Source organism: Rhinolophus ferrumequinum, chromosome 24 (assembly GCF_004115265.2).
Source record: "Rhinolophus ferrumequinum isolate MPI-CBG mRhiFer1 chromosome 24, mRhiFer1_v1.p, whole genome shotgun sequence".
Taxonomy (NCBI): Eukaryota; Metazoa; Chordata; class Mammalia; order Chiroptera; family Rhinolophidae; genus Rhinolophus; species Rhinolophus ferrumequinum.
The window spans coordinates 13,164,369-13,185,135 of NC_046307.1; the positions used below are offsets into that span (position 1 = coordinate 13,164,369).

A 20,767-nucleotide genomic window follows, 5' to 3' on the forward strand; every position below is an offset into this window, starting at 1 on the left:
GTCTTCTGACTCCTATAAAAGACTCTTTCCACTTCACATACTCTATTAAATTATTAGATTTATTATTTATTATTAAATGTAAATTATTTATTAAGTTATTACATTATAAATGTATTTATTATTAAATTTATTTAATATTATTATTAAAAATTATTAAACTCTTTCTCCACCTGCCCCCATGGTACTACTCAGATATAGCATTAACGTAACTTGCATTTACTTTGAAAATCCTCCAAGCTCTTTTGACAACAGAAATATAAAGATGAAATGGCAAGAACACTGCCCTAGAATTAGGAGGCTAAGGATCTACATAATCTCCGATCTATACGAGCATTACTTCTTTGGGCATCTCAGATTCATTCTCCCAGGAAAGATGGACTATTGCTCGACAAAGAACCCTCTCCCAGTTCCAACAGATCTACCTCACTCTGGGCAATGCTACAAACTTACCTTGCTATTCCTTTCCCTTTCAAACTGTTCCTCAAATTGTCTGATTTTTTTCTGAAGTTTTTTGACCAACTGATATGGTGTTCTATCTTCTCTTTTTTCATCTTTTGAACTAAAGGATGCTCTTCGAATCCTGAATTAAAACAAGAGGCAAACACTGTATTAAATTTTCAAGTTATCAACACCACATCTTTTATTGCCCTGATATAACATGATACTATTACCAAGAAGCATATCCTTAACACTAAAACACAAATAGAAAAAACTTACGCTATAGTGTTACAGATCACAAAATTAGCTAACACAAGTGTTGATGAAAAACAATGTGGAATCATTCAAAAGTTGTTTAGGCAAAGGATACATAGGCAGCTCAGAGCTCTTTTGGTGTTCAAACTGCAAATGAAAGGTTTTAACGTTCAGAATCAATTCAAAGTTTTGACAGTAAAAACAACAGTGATTGGTGAGCTCCACTTGCTGCTTCCCTTCCCGAGTTCTGTATTTCAACCATGAATGATTACATGAATAAATACACTGTGAGAAAATGTCTATTAGAGAGCAAATCCCAAACACTACACCTCAATAAACTCAGAATTTAGAGACCCCAAAAATTTAAACTTACAAAAACATGCTTCAGGAAATAGGGGGAAAGCTTTGAACTGTGGGATCTAGAGGATTAAATCTCTCCAAGGACCTGGGTACGTAACAGAATCACCTCTCATAAGTACATAAAAAAATCACATACCTAGCAAAAGAAAGTGCTTTAGATGAGGAATCCAACGTTTCTGGATCATGTAGGAAACGCTGGCTTTGCCCAAAATCTAAACTACGATGTGATAATACTGGAGGACAGTCCTCTTCCAGGGGGTGATGATTCATTCTTCCAGCTTGTGGAGAGAGCTGAGCTTCTCCAGACTCAGAGTCTTCCTGCCAAGACTTAAAAGCAGGAAATGGCTCTGGAAAACACACACAAAGAATAATGCCATGGGTCTCTTGGTTCCACATGGAAAAAAGTCACACAGTATCAGCTATATGTTCTTTAAATCATATCATTATGTAGTAGTTCATATAATATTTACGATTCATTTTTTAAACAAACAAGGGATACTAGGATCTTCATAAAGTCTACTATAGTTTAAATTTCCTGAGCTACATTTTTTTTAGCCCTAAGTTCCATTTTCATATAAGAAATTATACCTCAAATTTCTGAACCCAGTCTCAAAGCAAGAAAGGACACTGTCAAGCTCTTTAAAATATATCAAATGCTATTTTTCAAGTAGGGAATGTCTTCATTTAGAAACAGTGAACACTCAGAAGTCCATAGCTAGGAATTTAACTTAGCCCAATGCTGCCAGGTGAATAAATTATCCCTCACTGTAAGTGGCTATGTTAAAAAGTGGTGGAAGCCATTCCCCATGCCCAAATGGAGCTCTCTGACTCCAAAAGAATTCTAATATTTTCAAACGAATAGCTAACTCACCTGACAGCACTTGGGCTCTAACATTAAACTGTGGTGGTTATTTTCTGTTACAGGATTCCTGTGCATAATATGTATTTTAATAATGAAACACCCACCATTATTAAAACAATTTAATAGCACTTGTCCTTCTTAAGTGCATTATTTTTATTGGTTATCCTGTATGTTCTCAAATGAAACCAAGTTAACATATTTGATGTCTTTACCCATGTATGCTCTGATTACATATAGAAACACACACAGATAATCACAGTCCACAACTATGCTCCAAATATCACTGGAGTCTGGGAGGGGAGGAGGACAGTTTTCACTTTTCCATCTACACATTAATTGTATTTATGACTACAATTTAAAACGTTGATGCTATGGCTAGTAACAATAACAAAAATTAGCTTTTAAATGCAAAGCTGGCTTGACAGTGTCAAAAATCAAGAATGATGTTTTCTTTTTCTTCACACAATAGCTAAGGATTGCTACTTTAGTAACTTAGTTTAACTTTATGCATTAGTTATTTAAAGCATTACATTTTTAAGGGTAATAAAAACATAATTTAGTTAATTTTTAAGGCTCAGATTAATCTGACAACTAAAAATTGGGTAAGAAGCGTGCAATCCCACAATAAACCCAGCAATAAAGTGATTTTTAAAGCAACCCTTGTACCTGCTTCCCAGCAAATAACTAACTGGTAATAAACATTTTACAAGAAATCTCCTGTTTTAAGAAAAGAGAGAAGTAACAAAAACAATCTTTTCTGGGTATCGTTTTTAACCCAGAACAGTTTTCCTAGTATATGGGGACAGCAGGAGAAGGGCTAATAGAAAGGCAATCAAAGTGAACCATAAAACGGAAAAAAAAACTAAACTATGGTGAACCATACTTACCCTCCCCATCTCTCTGCAGATGCATTGTTTTGAAATCAATGAGGGGAAAAGTGATAGGGCATGACGCTAATAAAATGGAAAAAATGGCAAAAAATACTAAAGTGAACACACAGCACAGTCAGAACAAACCATACACATAACTAACACAAAGCCAAAGATACCAAAAACATTTCCCTAAAACCAGTTAGGCATTCAGCTCAAAAACTTTATTCAAAGAAATTACTACTAACCAAACTTTAAAAACAAACACAAACATACATTTCCATTTCAGCAAGCAAGGCAAAAAAATCAAAGTAGTACTGTTTTATTAAAACTCAAAGGTAAAACTAAAGAAATGGAAACTCTTAACCAGGTACTGTTTGAAGCTTTGCAGTATAATTGATTTGACAGAAAAATATCTCATTTAGATTGTTTGCTCTTTGAACAAATCCCTGTTTTTCATTCAAGAGTTAGCAGGAGAGAATCTGAAGATGTCCACTTCCCTTAAAAGCCAAGACCTTTTGAACAGCTGCTACAAATTCATACTGGTCGTAGATATGTGCTATCTGCTGCCGACTGCATGGCTGACTATACTCTGAGCAATACCAGAGAGAAAACCCATAAGTAGGAAGAGTGAGGTGGGCCTCTATTTAGAGTCACCCCATTCTCTATTAAGAGTCACATTCAAAGAAGGTATGCTCTGACTCCACGGTGTCTAGGGGCTAAAGTAATTCAGTCTCTTAAGGAAGACTTTCATTTAGAATTTCTTAACTCCTACTTGTAGCAAATCAATCTCTGTATTGGTGGCAAAATTAGAAGGAACAACATAGTCTAACAGCTACTCTCCCAAGTACATACAGGATTCATGGCTGAGAAGTTCACTCAGATGTCTACTACCCTTTGGTCTCTGAAAGTCACTGACCCCTACTCCTGGAAGAGTCAGGAGGAGGCCTACGTGGACTTTTGTCAAGGCTGTTGAGCCAGGTAGGTTAACAGGGCAGCTCAGGCCCTGAAAATCAGTAGTTCATAGTTATTTCCCTTCCCTACCACAAGCTGTTATGGGGTAGATTCTGACAGAGAAACAAAAGAGAGCCCAGCAGTAGGCTCTTTTTCAGGAAGTCTCCAGAGAGCTGAAGCTACATAGAGATGTCCTACCTCCTCAGACAATGAAAAACATTTGCTCTTTTTTTATGCTTCAAACTTAAGATGAGGACCTTCAGGATTGTAAAGGGCTATTTATCTGCATCCTCCAACAAAAAGAAACAGAAGTCCTTTGTCAGAGTCCCAGCTTCATCTTTCAGAGACTCCTTTCCTACTGCGGCTTCAGGAATGCTCTGTTGACGACCACTCCTTTTCTGAGACGGTGCCAGAATACATCACTAAGAGGGACATTTATCTTCACTGCCACCAGGATGCTAACATATCCCCTAATTCTGGGAGCATCTTCATAAATTTCAAATGTCCTGAACAAAGCAAATGAAAGACAACTTCCTGATTCAATCTAAATTACGGCACATAACATGCCACGAGGCATGTCAAACATCTAAATCAAAAAAAAAAAAAAAAAGAAAGAAAAAAAGGAGGGGACGGACAGACAGCAGTAAAGGTTGGCACGGACAATGACTTGGCTGGGGCTTTTTAAAAGTTGGCTATTATCTTATCAATCAATAAATAAAAACACTCCAACTTTGATCAGGTGAGTACACTTGAGGTGACAAAAGGAGTCCGTGGTATTGGGATTGCCAATTCCTCTTGTCATTGCCACTGTATGTCATCAGCTAACTTGCCAAAGGAGAGATAACCAAGGGATCTACATCCAAGTGAACAAGCATGTAACTTTATTTAAGATTCCTGAGTTGTCTCATTTTGTCTTTACCAAGGAAAGTGTATGATCCAGAAGGACTCCTGGATGCAAATTCGTTGTTTGCTTCCACTGCCCACCTCCAACATTTTAAAGTTTACAAATTGTACAGCCAAGTCTAAAAAATTTTACAGTGAACATCCACATATCAATCACCGAGATTCTACCATTAACATTTTACTATACTTGCTTTATAATGTTTATCTATGCCATTAACCATCTTATTTTTTTCATGAATTTCAAAGTAAAATGCAGATGTCAGTATACTTCCCCATAAACACTTCTGCATGCAAATCATTCACTGGAGTTCAATATTTATTTAGTTTTTGCTTCTTTTGATAAAAAACTTCCATTTAATGAAATATAAATTTTAAGTATACATTTGCTGAGTTCTGACAAGTACATACAAGTATACACATGTGGCTTGCTTTTGAAATTTAAATTCAAACTCGCCTTTATAAAAACTGCTAGGACCCTGTTCCCATACCTTCATAACCTAACCCAATACAGGGATATGGTACAATATTTGTTTAGAAATGCCCTTGAAGATCATTTAAAAAAAAAAAAGTACTCCTGATGATCTAAAGAAGAGGTAGCTACATATAGGCCCTCTCTTTAAAGTAGTGAGATCCCTAAGCCTTTCAGAGACTGGGAGGTATCACCTGGTTTAACACTTAACCAAAGTCTATCCTGGGTGACTTTTCTTTTTTATCAGTTCTAACATCCATCTTCAAAGCTAATGAATCAGATAAGAACTTCCAGTTCATACAAGATATGAACTAAATAATAATCTCATTAGTGCATTTGAGTAAAAACACTCACTCACTCTTCTTACATGAAAAAGAGAACAGAAAATCAAAATAAAAAAGATTGTCCAGAAAAAGGCAGTTATCTCATTACTGCTTTAGGTAATTTCAGTTACAAAGAATATTATCAGGAAAATAGTATGTGTGGGTAAAATTACCTTCCCATTTATCACCATCAGAAACATTCTTCAGATCTAAATATGGAATTTGAACACATGCTGCTTCTCCTTGAACACCAACACTTTGATCTCCTGGGACTTCTGATTCAGTATTGGCATTCAAATCACATATCTTGCTACTAGAATCCTGAATTTTAAAATAAAGAATACATTTCACAATCATGAAGCTTTTCATACCCAGCTTAAAAAGACAACCAGCATATATCCTTGTGTAGTCTTCATTAGTTTACTGTGCCTATGTATAGAGGCTACGCCCCACTACCACCATCCAAACTATTTTCAAATATAAATTTGCAGTTTTATGATATGTCTTACTAGGAGACAAAGTTTGGATCCCAAGTTTAGGAAAGTGTTTTCATCACCAAGTTTCTTGCAACTAAAAGGGGCCAATTAAGTTGCTGCTTAACTACAGAACATTTGGTAAGAATAACTATATTTAAATCTCCTTGGAACCTATTCAACCCAAGAGTTAAAGGCCAGATATAATAACTGGCAGATTAAATCTAGTCAAAATTTTAAGAATCATAAGAGAAAAATAATTCTTACCAGAATCAAGTGTGACAATTTATCACTGTCAAATGACAAATACTCTTTCCTAAAAATACAAATAAAGTTATTAGTCTTTTAAGAATAAGTTTCTATCACTGCGTATTTCTTATCTAGATTCCTCTCTCCCCCATCTAGTTAGCATTTATAATGTGAGAGAAGAAAATGACAACTGGACATACGCCCATTCTTTGGAGCCCTATATCTGAAAATCACACACTACTGAAAAGATCCACAGAATCACTTCAGGTTTAGAAAAATTAAGTAACATTCACCACCCCCCACACAACCACACCAATAAAGAAAAACATCTTAAAAGGAAAAGTAAGATCCATAATAAATAGAAACTAAAAGGATTGAATGTATAATGGAAAAGACTTTGCAAAGTAAATATTAGTTTTAACCAAATAGCTTTACACTCCACCACTCTGGGGTATTTTTTTCTTTTAAATATGGTATTTGAAAGGTATAGCTATGTGCTGTATTTTAAATCTAATTGTGTTCTACCACAATTAAAACAAGATTACTACTTCTAAACTTCTCCTTCCTCAAAACATAATGGTGGGCGGCCGGTGAGCTCAGTTGGTTAGGGCCCAGTGCTCTTAACAAGGTTGCCAGTTCGATCCCCACATGGGTCATTGTGAGCTGTGCCCTCCACAACTAGATTGAAACAACTACCTGACTTGGAGCTGATGGGTCCTGGAAAAACACACTTAAAATAAATAAAAATTTAAAAAAACAAACAAACATAATTGTAACGTAAACAGGAAATTTTTTAAAATTTCAATTCACTCGTATTTCCACATAAAAACTAACCCCTATTTAGAACAAGTGTTACAGCAAGCTGTCACAAATGATCTCTACCTATATGACTAGTCAACAGAGCATCTACATAGCATCATAGTGGGTTATCAATATGCTGACTGTGGGAAAATTCTTCCCAAAGACCCTGTGGCAATTTACAGTGATACAGCAGGTGTTGCTTCTACCCTGCTGTAACGGAGTGTGCACTCACAGAACACAGGTCTTGATCGAAATTCAGCAAGTCCTCTCCTCATGTACATAATTACCTTATTCCTGCTGAGCATGAGAAACAACTTTCCCTGGCAAGCTGAAAGGCCTTCCTTTGCTTAGAGTGGGAGCAAATGGTGGGATGAGCTAAATTCTACTCTAACAGACTATAAAAGACCTAATCCCCTAAAATTCAAGAAACATGAGTGTTAAACATACAAAATGTAATCCATCTAACCAAGAAATTCTTTGGATCTAAAAATAAGTTTGCTAACCTATACACAAGTTGAAGAGGAAAGGGCTTTTTCCAAAAAGATTGAGTCCTCACTAAATGGATCCTTATTGTTCTACCAAATCCAGATGTCATCATTCTGGGGATGCCTGTTAAATGCTGTTAATCTTATATCTTCAGCCCATAGCTCCAATACTCCCTGGGCTGGAAGAGGATCATTCCTGCCTCCTGAAAGGAAGCACAAGGAACTGCTGTAAGCAGGAAATCTGTGGACCTTCAGAGTATGGGGACGCTCCAGAGACATGGCTCCAAAGAATTTACTTACCCTCAGAGAACAGGTTTCCTACTCACTATTAAAAGAGACAATGGCATTAACACAAGTTTACCCTTGCCAAAAGGCTATCACCAAATTAGTAATACTGTTTGGGATTTCTCAGTATTTACAACCTGCTCTGCAACATTACTGACTTGTTTTTCAGAATATCAATTATCTTTCATAAGAAAGTTACAATACACTTCTTAGCAACATCTTAAAGAATCATAAAAAGGGAAACAAAATCCAATACCTACCCAGTGACTTAAAACAGTCTAGAAAGCTTCTACCAAGTATCTATGGAAACTACAAACGGCTGAAATATTCATTGCCTCAGGTATCCCCTCCCATTACTCCTGGCCAAGGAGATAAACAAGCACCAACTACATAAGATGGTTATGCTAAGTGAAATAAGTCAGATGGAAAGGACAAAAGCCTTATGATTTCACTCATATGTGGAAAATAAAACAAAAAGTAACGAACTAACAATATAAACAAAAACAAATTCATAGATACAGACAACAGAATGGTGGTAACCAGAAGGGAAGGGGGAGATGGGGGAGGGCAAATTGCGTAAAGGGGTCAAATATAAGGTAATGAAAGGAATCTAGACTGTGTGGTGAGCACACAATAGAGTATACAGATACTGAATTATAATGCTGTATAACTCAAATTTATATAATGTTACCTCACTAAATTTATTCTTTGTAAAAAGAAGACAGTACTGGGACACACCGAGGAGAAGAACAAACACACCCTGTACATATTTGTTGAAGTAACTATATTACAATCTTTCAGTTATCCATAGTTCCAAGACTACGAATTAACGCACTGAAAGGTGTATTTAGAATATCAGTAATTTCCCAATTGTTTTACAAATCAACTGAAAGTTTTAAGTGTCTTCAACAAGGTTGTGCTCTTCCCTCTGAATGTTTTCCAAGTTATAACCGTCTGTCTGTCCGTCTGCCCGTCTGTCTGACACTGTACCTTCTCTGAATTCTTATGGACATTTAATATGCTTTCTGCTTACCAGTAAAACAAAAGGCTTGGTTCTTTAGATTATCTAGAATATACAAAGTGTGATCAAACAATACGGTGAATGTTGAAATGGAAAAAAAAAAGTATTACAGTAAAAGACACATTGCCATCAATCCCCTTCAAAATACTCTCCCCTCGCTTCGAAGACACTTATCCCATCATTCTTGCCACTTTCTGAAGCAGTTCCTGGAAGTCCTCTTCCGTGAGTGTCTTTAGTTGCGCTGTCGTGGCTGCCTTCATGTCCTGAATCATTTTGACTTTGGGGAAGAGCCAGAAGTCACACGGAGCCAGATCCAGTGAATAAGGTGGATTAGGACACACTATAAATGTTTTTGACAGAAATTGCCATATACCTGAAGCTATGTGGGATATGGAGTGCTGTCATGACGGAGGATGATTTACGGCACACTTTAAAACACACCTTTTCTCAACCGTAGCTCACATCCGACTGACTACACCAAACAAGTTGAAACTTGCAACATACTGTTACTAACATTCAACGTGCTGCTTCCAGTAGTGAAGATCCCTGCCTTTCCATTGGATGGCACTCGGCAGCAGCATTCACTGCATTTTGTGATCACAACGGAAAGGCTCCATGTCACATATCACTTCTGGTATATGGCAATTTCTGTCAAATAAAAACTTTACAGTATGTCCTCATCCACCTTATTCACTGGATCTGGCACCATGAGATTTCTGGCTCTTCCCCAAAGTCAAAATGATTCAGGACATGGAGGCAGCCACGACAGCACACTAAAGACACTCACGAAAGAGGACTTCCAGAACTGCCTCAGAAAGTGGCAAGAACAATGGGATACAAGTGTGTTTGAAGCAAGGGGGAGGATTTTGAAGGGGATTAATGGCAATGTGCCTTTTACTATGATACATATATATATATTTTTTTTTTATTTGGGGAAGGGGAACAGGACTTCTATTGGGGAACAGTGTGTACTTCCAGGACTTTTTTCCAAGTCAAGTTGTTGTCCTTTCAATCTTTGTTGTGTAGGGTGCTGTTCAGCTTCAAGTTGTTGTCCTTTCAGTCTTAGTTGTGGAGGGCGCAGCTCAGCTCCAGGTCCAGTTGCCATTGCTAGTTGCAGGGGGTGGAGCCCACAATCCCTTGCGGGACTCAAGGAACTGAACTGGCAACCCTGTGGTTGAGAGCCCACTGGCCCATGTGGGAATCGAACTGGCAGCCTTCGGAGTTAGGAGCACGGAGCTCCAACCGCCTGAGCCACCAGGCCAGACCTATGATAAATTTTTTTTTATTTAAACATTCGCCCTATGTTTTGATCACACTTCATATGTTATAATAGTCACCTAAAAAATTCACCCAAAACTGTAAGAGCTCCAAATTTCAAAATTATTAATAGCAACAAAAGAAAATGCTTACCTCTCAAGAAAGCCATCTTCACTATCACCATGGTCACCGCATGGCTCTAACAGTACACCTACAGACTGACAAAAAGAACACCATGTATTAATGTATCTCCCAACTCTCAGACATGAGAAGTTTCCAGTCTAAATTACGATCGTAGATTACAAGTTAGTCAAATGTTCCTCTTTAATTATTTATAATAGTCTATGTTGGCATTTTACAAAGAATAATTTACTTCCTCAAAACCTGAGTCGTGTGTGTGTGTGTGTGTGTGTGTGTGTGTGTGTGTGTGTGTGTGTAAAATGGGGATCCTGCATTTCTCACTACCCTATTAGGTAACAGACTGCTACTACTATCACATTCCTTTTCCTTCTTTAGAATTCTCTCCTTCAAAAATGATGGTCACGTGGTCCTACTCGCCAGCTGCTGCTTCTCCTCCTCCTCAGCCACAATCACAGAAGTTGGTAACTTCCCAGCAGGTAACAGAAGAGTAGTTCACCAGATCCCTTTATTACACATATTTGAACCTCAGAAACAGGTAAGAATGTTCCTCCATTTCCTAGTGACACCATCCTATCCCTATTCCTTCCTCCCCAAAATAAATACCTACTGAGTCTAACACAAGTGTCCTGTGCATTACTACAAATTATGTAAACTTTTAGTGTTTTTGTTCACCACCTCTGAAATCAACAAAAGGTTCAAGTCTTCTTAGATTCTTAAGAAACTACCACTGGTCTGGTTTTAATATGACAACCCATAATTATCTGAAAAAAGCTATTAAAATACTTCTCCCTTTTCCAACTACGTATCTCTGTGAAGCTGAATTGCCTTCATACAATTCAAACAAAGGAACCTATAGCAACAAACTAAATGCAGCAGATCTGAGAATCTAGCTGACTTCTATTAAGTCAGACAGACATTAACAATATTTATAAATAGGGAAAAACCACGCCACCCCTCAAAATAAAACAATTTAAGTAGCTGCTTTTTATTAAGAAAAAAAACCAACCTTATTTATGTTACCTGGAGTGAGTTTATTATTTCTCTCCATGGAGGCTCTTACAAAACTTGAACCAGTCTTTCCAAACCCCAAACCCTATTCCTGTTTCCTCCTCCTAAGGATGAGGCATTTCATTTTAAAATGGTCAAAACTATCTGGAGTAAGTCCCCAGAAACTCCTTACTTCAAAAATATTCTGTATCTCCCCCCTTCAACTGAAAATTAAGAGTAGCTTTCCCTATGTAGGAAGAACCTAAGCCCTGAATCATCTTCCCGCCATCTCCTATCCCCGCCCTCTCTCCATGCGATGTTTCAGGTAATTACCCTGTTTTTCTGACATTTTTCAACCTCTCCCTATTAGTAACTGATTATCATCCTTTCCAACCAACATGTTCAAATCTCCTTCCTATACAAAGAAAAACACACAAAACAACACAAAAACTCTTCCAAAACCAGACTGCCTCAATTGTTCACTTTTATTTTCAATGCAAAAACTTGTCCAAAAGGCATTTACCCGAAAATAAGACCTAGCCAGACAATCAGCTCTAATGCGTCTTTTGGAGCAAAAATTAATACAAGACCCAGTCTTATATTATATTATATTACATTATATTACATAAGACCGGGTCTTATAGTAAATTAAGACTGGGTCTTGTATTAATTTTTGCTCCAAAAGACGCATCGAGTTAATTGCCGGCTAGGTCTTATTTTCGGGGAAAAGTGGTATTTCACTTTGCTACCTCTATACCTGCTCATTTGATAGATACTCTTCCCCAACCCTTAACATCAACTTTCTTCCTTGAAATCCACTATGCTACCAAATCTCATTTTACCAATAATTTCTATCACTAAATCCAATGAATTTTCTTTAATTGGAATTTTTTAAGTATTTAATTAAAAAATCAACAGAAATAGTCAGAAATCTAAATGTAACAGCACAGTGAAGAAAAGTAAAATCACTCTTAATCCTATCAGCCACAGATGGCCACTGTAAATATTTTGTTCCATTTCTTCTTAGTCTTTTGACTATGTGTCAGTATCACACAAATTGGGTCTGAATTAGTTCCAGCAATCTACATTGGAATTTTTTCAGTATAACTTTACATCAGGACTATTATTCAGGTCTTTAAAACATAATTTTTAATGCCTCAACAATACTTCATTATATGGATATACCATGATTTATCTGACCCCACCCAGTTAATGAAAATTTTTAAAGGTTCCCATTTTTTTCTACTGTAAATAACCCCCCAATAAGAATTCTAGTAGACAAATCTTTGTATGCATCTCTGATTTGTGTATATTTTCTTAGGACACAGTCCTAGATTTTGAAATTTCTATGTAAAAGGTTTTAAGGATTTTTTGTACTTACTGTCCACATGTTTCCCAGGAAGTTTGTAGTAGTTTATATTCCCAAGGTCTGTGTATAAGACCACCTATCTTACCCCTACCAGCATTAAACATCATTCCTGGGTATTTTTAAATTTTTTTGTTCACCAGTAAGGCAAAGGGGGGAGGGCACTGTTTCATTAGACTTTTAACCCCGTAGCAAGCAAATGAACGAAAATTAAACATACTCTTGTTATTTTATTTCTGCACATTTGCCTCCCATCCTTTTATTTTACTATTTTGACAGAATTTCAAATTTAGGGGAAAAAGAAGAAAAAGAAAAACACCCTTTCTGACATTCCCAACTTCTATGGCACTGACTGCTTTTTCCTCCAAAGCTCTAGAATACAGATGTTCCCAAGACTTCCCTCAATCCTCTTTCCTCTCTTGTTCTAGTGACTTCTTTGGCGGTTCCATTCACTCACAGCAAAAATGAGCCCTCCACCAGGCAAAGCTCAAGACCCAAATTTCTACTGTCACACCCACATTGATATCTGACCTCTTGTCTACTCTGCTAGTGCCTTACCCAAGTGTATAGCTAAACTATTTTCACCTGTGGAATTCTCCCTCCCCTTACTTGTGCCCACAGTGCAGACTGTCTGTAAGTGCGAAAAGCCTAATGATTGTTGTCCTTACATCCAATCTTCCCTATAATCTTCCTAAATTACAAATCTGACTATACATTCCCTTTGCTTTAAAGTTTTCTGTAATTTCCTTCTACTAAGAAAATTCGCAATTCTTAATTAAGGTAGTGTTCTAGTCTTTACACATGACAAATCTATTAAAGTTTCCAGAATTACCTTCCACAACATACTCTCCCCAAATACCCTGAACACTATGACTGGCACTGTTTCACTAACATCCAACATTTCCCTTAAGTTTTATTCATACTGTTCCTTTATTTAGTCTCTTCCACAAATCCCTAACAAAATCTAACCCCCTAAAAGGCCCACCCCCAGCCAAGAAGCCCTCCATAATTTCCATGACCAGAAGTTCTTTCCTCTCTTCTGCAAAACTACAGAAGCTTCATTTCTACCTATCATTATTAGTTATGTTCTGTATGATAAACTATATATTATAATCTAGGTTATCAAGTCAATGAAAACTTAAAGCTGGTATTTTCCTGGTTGTATTTCCAAGTAACCAGGTATTACACATTGCATTAAATACACATATACTCAACTGAACTGACTTATTCAGTATCAGTCTGCATCTCGGGTGGGTTTCAAGGCCAACAAACCAACATCCATAAAGTTTTCCTAAAACCAATTTTAAACAGAATTAATTCCAGGCCACAATAAACTAGAAAGCAATTAACAGAAAGATAACTGGAAAATTCAAAAATATGTGGAGATTAAACAACCAACACACTTCTAAATAATACATGGGGGTCAAAGAATAAATCTCAAGAGAATTTCAAAATATTTTGAACTATATGAAAATGAAAATACAACTTATCAATATTTTGAACTATATGAAAATGAAAAAACTTATGCAGCAAATCAATGCTTAGAGGGACATTTATAGCATTTATAACATATAATTAGAAAAGAAACATCTGAAATCAATAATTTAAATTTCCATCTCAGGAAACTAGAAAAAGAAGAGCAAATTAGATCCAAGTAATGAAATAATAAGAATTAGAGCAGAAATCACTGCAACTGAAAACAGGAAATCAATAGAGAAAAAGCAATGAAACCCAATGCTGGTTCTTGGAGAAGATCAATAAGCCTCTAGACAAGCTAGATAAAAAAAAGTGAGAGGACACAAATTACTAATATCAGAAATAAAAGAGGGGACAACCCTACAGATTCCATGGACATTAAAAGGACAGTAAAGGAACACTGTGAACAAATCTATGCCCACAAATTTGATAATGTTGATGAAATGGGCCAATTCCTTTAAGGTTACAATCTGCAAAAACTCACACAAAAAATAGACAATCTGAATAAGCCCATATTATTAAGTAACTTGAATCAATGAACTTGAATTAATAACCTTCTAAAACAGAAAGCACCAGGACCAGGTGGGTTCACTGGTGAATGCTACCAAACATTTAGAGAAGAAATTATACCAATTCTCTACAATCTCTTTCAGAGAACAGAAGAAGAGGGAATACTTCCTAACTCATTCTATGAGGCCAGTATTACCCTAATACCAAAAACAAACAAAGACATTAAAAGAAAACTATCGATCAATATCACTCATGAACATACATGCAAAAATCCTCAATAAAATACTAGCTAATAGAATCCAAAAAAGTATAAAAATAATTATGCACAACAACCAAGTAGGATTTATCTCAGGTATGCAAAGCTAGTTCAACATTTGAAAATCAGTTAATGAATTCATCATGAACAAACTAAAAAAGAAAAATCACATGACGTTACCAATAGATGCAGGAAAGCATCTGACAAAATCTAATATCCAGCCATGATAAAAACTCAGTAAACTAAAAATACATGGGAACACTTTCAACTTGATAAAAACTGTCCACAAAAAACCTATAGCTAACATCATACTTAACAGTGAGAAACTTGAAGCTTTCCCACTAAGATCATGTACAAGGCCAGGATGTCCCCTCTCACCACTCCTTTCAACACTGTACCAGAAGTCCTGGCAAATGCAATAAGACAAGAGAAGGAAATAAAAGATGTACAGATCGGGAAGGGAGACATAAAACTGTCTTTGTTCACATATACATGATGATCTATGTAGAAAATCTGAAAGAAATGACAAAAAAAACTCCTGGAACTTATAAGTGATTATCAAGCAAAGTTGCAGGATACAAGGCTAATAAACAAAAGTCAATTGCTTGGGGCAGCCGTTTAGCTCAATTGGTTAGAACACGGTGCTCTTAACAAGGTTGCCAGTTCGATCCCCACATGGCCACTCTGAGCTGCACCCTTCACAACTAGAGTGAAACAACTACTTGACTTGGAGCTGATGAATCCTGGAAAAACACTTAAATAAATAAAAAAGTGGGCGGCCGGATGGCTCAGTTGGCGAGCTCTCAACAACAAGGTCCAATTTCCACATGGGATGGTGGGCTGCACCCCCTGCAACTAAAGATTGAAAATGGCAACTGTACTTCGAGCTGAGCTGTGCCCTCCACAACTAGATTAAAGGACAATGACTTGGAAATGATGGGCCCTGGAGAAACACACTGTTCCCCAATATTCCCTAATAAAATTTAAATAAATAAACAAATAAATAAGTTTAACAAAAAAAAAGTAAATTGCTTTCTTATACATCATCAATGAACAAGTGGATTTTGAAATTAAAACTGTAATACTGTTTACATTAGCACCCCAAAAATGAAATATTTGGGTACAAGTCTAACAAAATATGTACAAAATCTATATGAGGAAAACTAAAGAACTCTGAAGAACAAAATTAAAAAAGAAATAAATGGAGAGACATTCCAGGTGAATAAATAGGAAGACTCAATCTTGTAAGGATGTCAGTTCTTCCCAATTTGATGTATCAATTCAGTGCAATCGCAATCAAAATCGCAATCAAAGAGTTATATGGAGAGGCAAAAGACCCAGAAGAGCCAACACAACACTGAAGGAGAAGAACAAAGCTGGAGGACTTCAAGACTTACTATAAAAGCAACAGTAATCAACAGAGATTTCTGGTCAAGATGGTGGAGTAGGTAAATTCTGTGCTCACCTCCTCTCAGGACCACATCAATTACAACCAAACCACAAAACAACCATTATTGAGAATTGCCTGAAGTCTTGCTGAACCAAAGACCTACAACTATGAACATACAGAAGCAGCCACATTGAGACTAGTAGGAGGGGCAGAGATGTGAGACAGGCTGGTCTCATACCAGCCTGTGACCATTAAAAGTCAGGAAGGATATCTCAGCTGCGGAGGTACCCCCCAAAGGAGGTAAAAACTTATGTCTACACACAAACAGATGTTTGTACCAGTGTTATTCATTACTGCCAAAATTTGGAAGCAACCAAGATATCCTTCAGTAGGTGAATAGATAAACTGTGATATATCCAGAGAATGGCATAACAATAAAAAAAAATACTCTATCAAGCCATGAAAAAATATGGAGGAGCCTTAAATGTATATTACTAAGTGAAAGAAAGCAATCTGAAAAGGCTACATACTGTATGATTCCAACTATATTACATTCTGGAAAAGGCAAAACTATAGAGCCAAAGATCAGTGGTTGCAGGGCAGTGGGGGAGGGGAGAATGACCAGGTAGAGTACAGAGAATTTAGGAGGCAGTTAAAAAACCTGGTATATTATAATGATGAATATATGTTATTACACTTTTGAACAAATCCATGCAATGTACAACAAGAATAAACCCTAAGGTAAACTAGACTCTGAGTGATTATGATGTCCCAATGTAGGTTTATTCTTGGTCAAAAAAATATACCATTCTGGTGACTATACCATATATATACTATAATGAAAGAGTCTGCATGTGAGAGGGAAAGGAGCACATTGGAAATCTCTGTATTTCGCTCTGAATTCTGTTGTAAACCTAAAACTGCTCTAAAAAGAAAGTAGTTCTTTTTATTTTTTTACGACTTTAGTTAACAGAGTAGCTGATACACCAATTTCATTCAACAAATTTCCTGAGTTGCCTACTATGTGCCAGATGCTATTCATTTGTTTGGTAATATATTCCACAAATACTTAATGAATACCTACTATGGGTTCTAGATAACGAGGATGCAAAAATGAACAAAACAGATGAAAATCTCAGCCCTCATGAAGTTTATAGTCTAATGGTGGGAGAAAGACAAGAAATCAATAATGTAAATGTGCAATGGTGATAACAGTATCAAAAAGGGGAGGGGCAGGGAAAGAGAAAAGTTCAGAAACTGGACAGGGGTGGGTCAGTGGGAGGGCCTGCTAATACACAGAGTGATGAGGAGATTTGGCCACAATCTCTGAGGTGGTAAAACTGCAGAAAGATCTCCAGGATCAGTGGAGGAAGCAAGCCATGAGGATATCTGGGCAAAAAGCAATCCAGACAGAACCTTAAAATTGAGCTGTCAGTGTTTCCTTAGAGCCTATTGCTATATTTTTATACATAGATGGCACTGGAAGGTTCTGAGAAAAGAACTGCCATTATGTAATTTTCATTTTAAAAGCATCACTCTGGCTGCTGCACTGAGAACAGAGCATAGGGAAACAAAGATGAGATCAGTTAGGAGGCTATATTCATCTAGGGGAAATGATGTTGGCTTGGACCTGCATGGTGAAAATGGAAGCAGTAAAAAGTGGTCAGACTCTAGATAAACTTTGAAGGTACAGCCAACAGGACTTTGCAAAAGACTGGATGTAAGTGAGAAAGAAATCAAGAATGACCCAAGGCTTTTGGCCTTTGAATATGGAAGCAAAAATTGACCTTTAATTAGATTTTTTAAAGTCCAAAGGAAGAGTAGATGTGCTGACAAGATTACAAATTCAGTTTGGTGCATGTTAAGTTTAAGATGCTTATGAAATATCCAAATGGAAATGTTGAGTAGAAACAGCTACATCTAAGAATTTAAAGTTTAAGAGAGAGGTCTGGATTTAGAGATATAAATTTGGAAACCTTTATATAGGTTATCTCATTAAAGGAGATTATCAAAGAGTTAATGAAAACGATCTGAGATCTGGGTCATTCAAAATTTCAGAGGTTCAAAACATAAAAAGCAATCAGCAAAGGGATAGCGAGCAGCCAGTCAAGAACAAAAAAGCCTAGAGGAGGGAGATATCCTGAAAACCAAGTGAAGAAAATGTACCAGGGTAGGGGAAGAAATTAATTGAATAAAACTGTGCTCTTAGGTCAAATAAAAGGTACAACAGACAACACTGGTTACTTGCAAGAGCAAGTCAGAGGAATGACAGAGCAAAAGGTGGCCGAGGGTGGGTTCACGAGGGAATGGGAGAAGCTTATTAAAGAAAACAGACATAGGCAATTCATTCAAGTAATTTTATTATAAACGGAAGCAGAGAAATAGGGGTGTAGCTGAAGAGAGATGAAAGGCCAAGAGAAGGTTTTTTCCTACTAAACGTGGGAAAAATAACTATAAATATTTTACACTAATGAGAATGATCCAGTAGACAGGCAGAAATTGGTAGTCCAGGAATGGGCAAGGAGACAACCACAGAAGCAATAACCATGAATACATGAAAAGGGATTAATCTATACCAGTAGAAGTAATAGCATTAATACACAAGCAATATACAAGTCCAGTCAGTGAAAGTAACAACAGCAGCTTAACTTCTGTGAAATGTTTTCATTTACAAAATAATTTTATACTTTACTCCTTTTGATATTTATCATAATCCTCTAACATGGGTGATGAGGTTGGCGTGAGCTGTCGTAGGCTGCCATGGGCTGCTGTGTGCTGCCGCGGACTGCTGTGCTACCACATGCTGCCATGAGCAGCCAGCGGCCAGAGTGAGTGGACGGCAGCCACGGTGAGCGGCTGTGTGCTGCTGTGTGCTGCCATGGGCTACCGTGTGCTGATGTGAGCGGCCAGCGTGAACAGCCGACAGCCGGCCAGAGCTGCTGTGAGCGGACCGACTATCGGCGACCGACTAACTCAGCCAGGGGGAGCGCAAGGCTCCTAATACCAGCATGGGCCAGGGAGCTGTGTCCTACACAACTAGACTGAGAAACAAAGGTTTGAACCGGAGGTGGGGGGTGGAGGTGGAAGGGGGGAAAAATTAAAAAGCACATGAAGCAATCAGAGTTGTACATCTAGCACACCTAACACAGAGATGTTTATCTTTGCATTTCTTACCTGGTTATTTTCTTCATCCTCAAATACAAAATCTTGCTGCATAACTTCATTGTCTAAATTAGTGCTAGCCACAGGTTCTGAACAGTCTCTGTTACTTTCACTGGCATTAATAACATCATCAGCAATATCAACCCTAGTAATAAAGATTAAAAAATCAAATCAGGCCAAACGCTGAACATGTAATGCCTTTAAAATAAATATCAACAATGATCTAAAACTTTTACTTGTTAAAGAAAATGTGTCCTTTTCATAAAAATCCACACTTTCTTTATCTTGCCAAGTTAGATTAGTAAATGCACTAAGTTTATTTTTGTCTCTCCACGGCATGCTATAAGGAATCCACCTTGTTATCCCCTTTGAAAATTTTCAAAAACAAATGCACGGCTTTAACAATAATTTATGTGCCAAAATAATGATTTCCCTTACAAATGCATACTCTGAATCATAATAATGACCTGTTTATTTGCTTAAAATACAAGTCTAGCACTAGACACCACAGCATCCAGCACCTTATAAGTACAACAGGAATAGCTTCCTACTGCAGATTTCCCATCTTACATAACATGGAATGTGCAAAACATTGCAGGTTTTTGTTTACAAAGGCAAAACCACTAGCAGAAATAAAACATGAGTTATTTTCCCCAATGGTAAAAATATGAATATTGTCTGAGCATGGGCAAATTTTTTCAAGATTTCTAGCTAAGCTAAAGACAAACTTCAAGGAATCTGCTTATGTTATATTCTTTGAAATATTTTCCCACTTTTTACAACTTTTAAATACTGCTTTTTCTTTCATCTTTAGCCTGATTATTCCCTATAGACCCAGCTGTATCAGTTCTAATCATGCTTTCAAAGCACACAAACCAGGGTCATCCCATAGAGCTGCGCAGGCACACCTCAGTTGTCCAATATGATATTCCTAACATAAACATATTCGAACCATTGGTTTTCATATCAGTATTTTGTTTCACTTCATATTTAATAGCTATTCTAGTGTACTAGACATATTTGGCCTTTTAAAAACCTATTTCTTAAAAAAGAAATAAAAAGCACTCTAGGGGAGGCCAGTTAGCTCAGTTGGTTAAAGCACAATGCTCGTAACACAGGGTTGCCAGTTCCATCCCCGCATGGGCCAGTGTGAGCTGCTCTCTCCACAACTAGACTGAAACAACTACTTGACTTAGAGCTAATAGGTCCTGGAAAAACACACTTAAAATAAATAAAATTTAAAAAATAAAAAGCACTCTACCCAATCATCTGTATTTTTTTACCTTTCAATGAATCCTCCAAATTTGGATACATCTTTCTCCTCTGTCCCCAAAACAAATACTGATAAATGAAAACTATGAAATCATTGCCTGTGGTCTCAGAGAAAGGTACCTATATACATCCTCAAGTGCAGAGCTGAGGTAAATAGGAAAGGAGATGAAGCTTTTGTCCATTTAAAGGTAACAAGTCAGATG

The 20,767-nt window shown here is 37.0% G+C and overlaps 1 protein-coding gene across 5 annotated transcripts in view; it reads right to left on the minus strand.

The window, feature by feature from the left end:
* The window catches only part of FAM13B (family with sequence similarity 13 member B), a 67,227-nt gene that overhangs the window by 12,800 nt on the left and 33,660 nt on the right, over positions 1-20,767 (minus strand). For 3 of the 5 annotated variants that reach the window (XM_033096632.1, XM_033096629.1, XM_033096628.1), the window contains 7 exons: positions 19,305-19,437; positions 10,158-10,222; positions 6,174-6,222; positions 5,607-5,754; positions 2,803-2,868; positions 1,190-1,400; positions 451-580 (listed from right to left, as the gene is read on the minus strand). In XM_033096632.1, the coding sequence (XP_032952523.1) occupies positions 451-580; positions 1,190-1,400; positions 2,803-2,868; positions 5,607-5,754; positions 6,174-6,222; positions 10,158-10,222; positions 19,305-19,437 (802 nt within the window). The remainder of the gene's footprint in view (positions 1-450; positions 581-1,189; positions 1,401-2,802; positions 2,869-5,606; positions 5,755-6,173; positions 6,223-10,157; positions 10,223-19,304; positions 19,438-20,767) is intronic. The other 2 variants (XM_033096630.1, XM_033096633.1) reach the window with 1 other exon arrangement.